The sequence below is a fragment of the Seriola aureovittata genome, chromosome 8, assembly GCF_021018895.1.
Source record: "Seriola aureovittata isolate HTS-2021-v1 ecotype China chromosome 8, ASM2101889v1, whole genome shotgun sequence".
NCBI lineage: Eukaryota > Metazoa > Chordata > Actinopteri > Carangiformes > Carangidae > Seriola > Seriola aureovittata.
The window spans coordinates 22,540,982-22,549,247 of record NC_079371.1 but is presented as its reverse complement, the minus strand read 5'-3'; the positions used below and the strand labels follow the sequence as shown (position 1 = coordinate 22,549,247).

Sequence of the window (8,266 nt, the reverse complement as noted above, 5' to 3'; positions counted from 1 at the left end):
TGTTGTTGTAAATGTGTATCAAGACTCAACTTTGTGTAACCTTCCCATTTTTCACACAACTGAATTTACCCAAAATATATGAATCAACATTACTCACTAGTCTCAAGTTTTGGACAGTTTTTGTGTTCATGTGCAAATCTCTCCTAAAGCTGGAGAGGACAGAGGAGACTACAGACTATTTTTCTCTACAAGTGTTGGGGGACCAGTGAGCTTCAGCGGCTTAAGCAGATATGTATTATCTGGCTCCCTCTTATGGCAGGATTTGGTTATCTTGAATTTGATTAAATAAAAATAGGTTTGAACTATTCAAATACAAACCATTCATATTAAAATTTAAAACTTTCCTTGCACAAAACTGCTTAAACTGTCCTTTCGATTATGTTAACCATGGAACATTTGAATCAAATTCCAATCCCAAAATAGCAACAGAATTGTAATGTATTTGAAATAATTTTGTAAAGGCAAGGTCAAGCTGAACTTTATTTTCATCATCAACGACTCTGGACATTATAAAAATAAATAGATGATTCACAGTCAGTGGATCATAATACAAATTGTTATCAAAATTATGTATCAGCCAGAATGAAGAATTAAAGACATGCATAATAACCATTGCATCAACTTATACATGTTCTGAATACTTGTCCCCATTGTTTGCTATTAACAAAATCTGTTTTGTAACAGAACCTGTTGACAGAATATAAAATCACCATTCAAATTAGACAGCTATGCAAGCAGTATATGCTTCTTTCTGACAAGTTTTCAATGATGGCTTGACCCGAAGTGTGTTCAGTGACTGTCGTCTTGATCCAATCCATGTTTTTCAATGTAGCGTCTGGGAGAGAAAAACAGATAAAACCATTAGTCAGTGTTTACTTCACTTCATAAGAGTAACTGTTTACACACGCGGACACACACACACACACACAAAATCAAAAAAGTTGTTATAGCAAACTCGCTAACAAATAGTGGTTTATTTACACATCCAACAGTTACAGAACAACATTACCATTTACTTGGAGTCATGTGTCAGGTGCGTCTCTTAAGCTGCTAATTGCTCCTCTATGGTCAGCAACTAGTTGCTAACTTCATCTGTCGACTGCTTGGTGATGAGCATTTAGTGTATGGTGAGTTTATTAAAGATTTTTACTGAAGACAGTTGACTGCTGTGTCTAAAAATGACACTTATGAGAGGTATGAGCGTAAACCAAAATAGTGGAGCTGTGGGCAGAAAAACCAAAACCGTGAGCTAAAAGACACAGAGTTGGTTGTGTCAGTACAATCGGCCCCTTTCTCGTTACACGTAGCTATCCAACCCATTGTTAATAGAAAAATACAGATTATTGCAACTTTAAAGTTACACTAGGTATCTGTGTGCAGTGTCACCTACAATCTACAGTGGTGTCTGATCAAAACTCACGAACTTCATGAGCCAGAATATTGTCAGGTGACATTTAGAAAAAGAGACAAGACTGTTTAGAGGTCTAATGTTGGTCACTCGACTTTTCTCTCTCAATGACGTGCTCCCTCACTGCTGTGTCAGAGACTGTCTGGATTTCAGAACAAATCTGCAGGGTCTAAATTGGCAAAGACAGGGTAATTTTTACAGAAGACTTTTGCCTGGCACATCTGTAACTATAACTGTAGAATTAGTATTGAGTGACAGACACAGCGCTAGGAATGGATTCAAAGCAAATCTCAAACCAAATGAATATTGCATAACTGTTCACTCCTGCACAACTGCAAGATGTTGTGCATAATGAAGCAGCGTTGGCTGTTCTGAGGTGTCTTATTAACATGAGCTGAACAGACAAGGAGCATTTCCAATGAGTCCAGAAATATATGATTAAAACAAATCGTAAGAGAATATCAGAAAATTTAATTCCACCATGTACGGCTGACCATTCTGCCATCTCTGCTGCAATATTAACATAGATGCAAATCCTTACAAATAATAAAAACCTCACCTTCTTGCAAAATTATACAGCGCTTCTTTTCTCTCTTGGAGAGACAAATGTCTGTCAGCTGGTGATTTCCCAAAAGATTTGGCAGCAGGCTGCAGATGAAAAAAAAAAAAATTGTGAAAGATTGATGCATCTACTGCACAAATTAAATCTATTTAAATGCGTGACATCATAAAGTATAACTAAACTAAAATCCCCCCACATGTACATGCTTAAGTTATCTAGGAAATATCAAATTCATATGTTCACAGAAAATGGATCCTAAATGATAAATAAATAAGTTAGAGAGCTCAGAGATAGCAGCAAACAGAATCAAAGAGTCAAACCTTTATGGTGGGAGCAGAACCAGAAGAGTAGGAGCTAATCTTTGAAGGCCCAAATGTAGAAGTCCCAGTTGCTTCCATTGGAGTTTCCTCCTTGTTCTCCAGCAGATTTGTTATGGTGGTGTCAACACAATTGGTTTTTGCTGTTTAAATTCAATAGACAAATGTAAGTGCATGTAAAGTTAAAGAATGGGCAGAGCAAAGAGTTGGTAGGCATGTTGGGTCAAAAAGTAAATTGAAATTGTGTCATACCCAAGTCCTTTGCAATGACATTCAGTGGGACATGAGGCAGCACATCCTTCACTTGTTGGGCCATCTTCGCAATCCTGTGGTCATCTGTGCCCAAACTCTGGACCATGAAACCAAGTCCAATAGAGCCAGGTCTGACACCTAGTGTCAGGAAAACAATAGTTGACATCCCCCCAAAAAACTTGCAAACAGAATCGGATGTAATGTGGGTTTATGTGATTAACATACCGGTAGATGTTTGTGGTACACTGTGTCTTTTCCTTTTGATGTGCTCTGCTTTATCAGCTTTAGTGATCTTGGTGGAGACCAAGCCAAGTTCACCTGCTAGTAGCTGAAAAAGACAATACACATTAAACACACTTATAGCTGCAGCTATAAAGCAGAACGAGGAGGAATTGGTGACTGGACTAAATATCAAATATAGGGGGGAAATCAGAAATCTAACAACATTGTGCTTTTAGGGAACTATAGCTCCTTGTAGTTTACCAAAGAGGAATATGGGTATAGGCATTGGGGCCAGGGAAAAACATAAACTGCAAAACTGTATGGCATGTTTTTCTACACATTTGTTTTTACTGTTACAACTCTAACCCTCTATGAATCCACTCAGCTGGTAAACATTGGTTTTACCTCCTGGACTTTGTTGGCAACCTCCTGTGCGGACTCGCCATCTTGTCTGGAGACTGGTGGGAGCCAACTGGGATGAAAATCACAAACAAAAAAAGCAATGTTAAGAAGATGTGACAACAATTATGGCAGAACAGAAATGCTCAAAATCATCAGGAGACTACTTAAAAACTGAATTTGGAGCTCAGAGCTTTAAAATTTACTTACAAAAAGCAGTTTAGTTTAAAACCATTTGACACTCATGCTCAACATTACCGGCCAGAGAAGACGAGCTTGGGGTTGTTGCTTGTGTCAAGACCAAGTGTTTGTTTTTTGTACTTGGTGGATCTAGTTCATGTAACCTGCATCGCTACAAAACCACCTCAGTTTCCAAGAAAAATAAACTAAGTCTAAAGATTACTTGATTATTAGCCTCTGTAGAATATTGTGATTTAATTCTAAAAAGCAATTGCTGATAGAAATAATGATACAAATTATTTAGTACCTTACATGATACACTGTACATGGAGCAAAAAATGTCCACAAGAGCTCCATCAGCCAACTGGACTCTGGTGTGCTCTGTGGACAGACAAAAGACAACAGAGTCATTCAGTGTTTTATTACAGTGTAACCTGACATACCCTAAATTCAACTATGTGTGCACAGACAGACACAGAAAGTATAAAGACAGTAACAGCTATGGTGAGGTGTCCTGGTGACCCAAACAATCCTGCATGTATTCACAAATAACCTCACTTATAGTAAAAGCCCAACTTAAGCCACTGTTGCACACAGCAACACAAGACAGAATTACTCTGGGTACTGAGATGGCTGGATTAGATTTAAGCAGCCCACACTAAGTAGCTTGCTGCTACTTGCAGGAAATTTCACTCATTTTGTAATGATTTTCCAGAGCTTAGAAATGGTCCATAAAATGCATTATTCTCCCTCATCGATTTCCTTACCTCCTCTGTATATTGACATTTTGCTTTTTAGTACGGTGTTAAATGCAGTCACATTGTTACTTTTTAGTTTATGTCACTACTAAACGACAATATATCTCTTCTCTTGTTTCATAGCACTCACAGACGCACACACACAAGATTCAAGCTGCAGATGCTGTTAACACAACATATGATCAATAATATTGTAATGATAGTTCTCTATCTTGTCTTAAAAGTCAGGTTGAAGTGACATTACCAAAGCAATCAATGGTCTGGTCACCCTTAAGGCCACTGGCTGAATGGAATCAGTCAGTGAGAAAGGCCAGGAGCTGAGAGGAAAATAATAAATATAGTATGTTAGTTGGATAAGTAAACAAAGAGAAACTGTCAATACAGTCAGATTTATTTTAAGTGTATAATATTAAATAATATTTCTTAAGTTAATCACATCATTGAGATAACACAGAGGAACGTGAAGCAAACTGCCAGCGACTTTTTCATGCCAATTTAGTCACTGTTAGTGTGTAATGAAAAACTAATATTAACTGAATTTCAGAACTCCACAAAGAAAAGGATTGCTGCAGTTTTCACTTCCTTACACTAATGTCTCCACAGAACTCTGGAGGGAAATTAGAAAGGGGAAACTACCGCCAAAGTAATTCATCTCCAGTCTCAACGTGCAGTGGAAGAAGGATGATCACTTGTGGCCTGCTTCATCATTCTTTTTACAACCAAAGTCTTGAGTTTTCATGTGCAAAATACAGATGGATCCCAACATTTACTGTTGTGATTTACAACTAGTTTAGTTAGTAAATGAGAAACAATTATCCAAAACCAGAAAAAGGAGAGCTGAATCAAATATCAATTCTTACAATGAGTGGTTTACACTGCTACGCAAATGTTTACACTTACCTGAACTTGAGCAGGCCAGCGCGGCCGTTTGTGGTGTCCTCTTCAGGAAACAGGAGCAAAGGCGCGGTGCCTTCAGTGGAACAGTATCTCTGAAGAGACTCTCCTATCGCTCCCTGGCCAGATGTTGAATGGATTTCAAAGAAGCCTCTGGCCCAACACACAAAGCCTGTGGAGCCCTCTAGCTGGGGCTGGTGAGGAGAAAGAGACAGAGCAAGATCACCAAACACAGCGATCACCATATTTAACAATGTACAGAACAAAATATTGCACAAAACTAAAAAGACAAAGACATATTTTGTGGCTGAGGGATAGTAAAATGGCCCAGACAGCCAGCAGGTAAGACTTTAACATGCTTTCATGCACCACTGCACACACAGTCTCCGGTGCAAACATACATTTGTCATCTGCAGCCAAGTGTTTCTACAGAACATGATGTGCTTTCATCCTTGCCGTTTCATCAAGGGAGCGTTCACAGAGCTTCAAAAGTAATACTGACATGTAGGTGATCTAAAAGGGTTTGCTATTGCTCCAGTTGTTAACACAAAGCACAATGAACAGAACCTAGCAGAGTCATGTCGTAAGGTTCATCTGTGACTATCAATGCTATAATATATACAGCATTGATTTGAACACTGTGAAGTTTTCCACATATATGATTAACATTTTGACAGATATGTGCATGTCCACAATTACGTCACTGCAGACATGTTAGTTAGTGTGTGCTGACAAGTGCCAACTCATGCAGGAAGCGTGTAGCAGTTTTATGATGGAGAAATTAATAAATAAATAAAATATAAAATTTTAAAAGCCAAACACTCACAGTATTGCAGGGGGTCAGAAGGTTGATGATGTTGTGGTCGAAGTCTGTCACGTGATTGCATATGTACAGCTTGGTGTTTTTGTCTCTGGAGCGAGGGTTTTTCTGTCTCACATGCATTCCCAGGACTGAGCACATAACTCTCACAATAAATCTGAAAGCAAAATAAAAATGTAAAGATGTAAAGATGTAAAGAGGATGCAATTGTTAACTACAAGGAAGTCAATATAGTCCCCACAAAGCACAGAATTGTAGATGTGTTATTTTTCCTAAAAAATAATAAATCACTCTTGGTAACGGTCTACATGGAATGACTCAATACGGTTTAATGTATATGCATTATCTAATTATACAGTCGTCACCTTTATTTAAACACTGAAATTACTGTGAACAAGGTCTCATTCACAGGAGGTCATGTGTAAAAGACACATATCAAAAACATTGAGCAGCCATTTGCCTTAATGGTTTTTAATGGGGTAGCTGAATTTAATGCAGTCATTACAGCTGTGAGCAATCATGCTGCAGTTATTTTTAATGGGATACTACACAGTATGCATAGAAGTTTGTTTTAGCATTAACTGGCACTGCTTTTCCTTAGATTTATACCGCTACATGTACCTCTATTACTATGATTGCAGACTTTGATTATCATGGATTACACATACGTGACTACTACCACACGTACTACTGTCACAAATACAATAATTATTACTGCTGAGAGAGGAACAACTGATACTTTAAAATACTTGCCTTCTAACAAAACTTTCTGGAAGTGCACAGCTGACCAAGAACACGTGTATACCAATAAAAATCCGTATTAACATCAAACAAATGCCAACTGGAAAGTAAATCAGCAACAGCAGGAGAACAACTGCATCTTTGGGGAACCTGTACAGAGAAAGACACATTTTTAAATGAAATAGATGAAACATGAAAAAGGTGAAATGTTGTTGATGGTGAGACATTGACAGGCCACACAAAATCACACATATCACACAAATAAATGCAGATCAAGGTTAACTGCTAAATATCATTCTTTAGTTGAGTTGCCATGTTATATTACCTAATAATAAAAAATATGACAGATCAGATGTATCATACAGAGAAGCTATAGATTACATATTCAACAAAAACTCAAGAGTCCACCACTGTAATATATAATACTGCTGGAACATCTCTTTTTTTCCTAAACCTGCTGCTAAACTACTAAATAAGAGTTTAACACCTCAATATGAATTTGAACAATTCTCTTAAGTTTGGAGAGTAAGATAATTAATCACAGAAAAAAAACATCCTTTACTAGGGAGTCAGCCTTAGTGTTAGTTTCAGTCTGACACTTAACCACAGTCCGCAGCTGTCATTCTCTTCGTTATTACACGTGTCACTCAGTGGTTGGCTTAGCACTTAGATGCTAAAGAACATCTGGGATGCTCAGTATTGGTCTGATCCAACATTATAATCGGTACTGCTGCACATACAGGTCTTATGTCCCAAATGTATGTGAAATATGGGGCATCTATTCTTGGAATAAATGGTGGAGGTACAACTTTCACTTTTAAAATCTGAGGTTATTGGCAAAGTCATTCACCATATTCCACATTCACTGAGGTACAAATATTATTTCAGCCTATTGTGCCAAGTTTAAATAAGTTGGGTCTCTTAGAAAACTTCATTCTCATCTGACAGACTGTCGTAATTTTACAATGTCAAATTCAACAACTATCTAAGGCTAAGCTAGCTAGTTGAAGCGCATTACAGCTAATGACCGCGAAATATTAACAATAAAATTAGGATTGCATAAGGTTGGATAGTAAACGTAAGCAATAAAACGTTTATGTGTACCGTCACTGGTACACAGCTAGATTAGCTAGCTAGCTTTATGTTTTATAAAAGCTTTGATCTCCCTTCGTTCGGAAGCCTAGAGTAGTCAGCTAGCAAACGAATGACACCGATAACAGAATTTTGTTTTTCTTGAACACACAGAATAAGACAGCAATGTTGCTGTAGTCGTGGCTAATTAGCATTAGCTAAAGGTTATCTGTGTAGCTTACATTGGCTAACTGCCGTTAGCTGACTTACCGACGAAAGTCAAACATGTCTTCAATCCCCCGAGTCTCCATGTCTGCCAGTCAGACCTTTGCTCAGAGGCTAATGCTAAGAATACAACCTGATCCCTGAAAATAAAGAAGTCATAACGTTCACGACAGCAGTTTTGTCATCCGGCGGGCAAACTGACAGCTAACGTCACTGTTTCTACGGTGAAAACGTTTTCGGGCAGCTATACCAGCTGCCAGCAAGTTTAAAATGTTAGCTTAGCAACAGATGTTTCTGGCCGTGGTGCTAGCAGCGCTAGCGCCTCTGTTCCGCAGCAACAACAACAACAAAACTTCCGGCTAGGATCCTCTAGAATAAAAGCACCACAAAAGTAAGATGATTCAAAAAGGATTTCAA

At 38.1% G+C, this 8,266-nt stretch overlaps 1 protein-coding gene across 1 annotated transcript; it reads right to left on the bottom strand.

Annotated features, from left to right (window-relative positions):
- Positions 1-462: 462 nt before the first annotated feature.
- On the bottom strand, positions 463-8,192 carry aup1 (AUP1 lipid droplet regulating VLDL assembly factor). Its single transcript, XM_056383693.1, has 12 exons — positions 7,895-8,192; positions 6,566-6,703; positions 5,819-5,969; positions 4,999-5,186; positions 4,343-4,415; positions 3,648-3,721; positions 3,167-3,233; positions 2,765-2,867; positions 2,540-2,677; positions 2,291-2,430; positions 1,968-2,056; positions 463-835 (listed from the first exon to the last, which is right to left on the bottom strand). The coding sequence occupies exons 1-12, from the start codon at positions 7,933-7,935 to the stop codon at positions 790-792; spliced, it is 1,248 nt and encodes a 415-aa protein (XP_056239668.1). The 5' UTR covers positions 7,936-8,192; the 3' UTR covers positions 463-789.
- Between the last annotated feature and the right edge of the window lie 74 nt (positions 8,193-8,266).

Coding starts and splice junctions, on each gene's coding strand:
- aup1 (XM_056383693.1), bottom strand. CDS start 7,935: ATGGAGACTCGGGGGATTGAAGACATGTTTGACTTTCGTCG. Junction 2,868..3,166: donor TTGCCAACAAAGTCCAGGAG/GTAAAACCAATG, acceptor TGTCTTTTTCAG/CTACTAGCAGGTGAACTTGG. Junction 2,057..2,290: donor GTTCTGCTCCCACCATAAAG/GTTTGACTCTTT, acceptor TTTCATCTGCAG/CCTGCTGCCAAATCTTTTGG.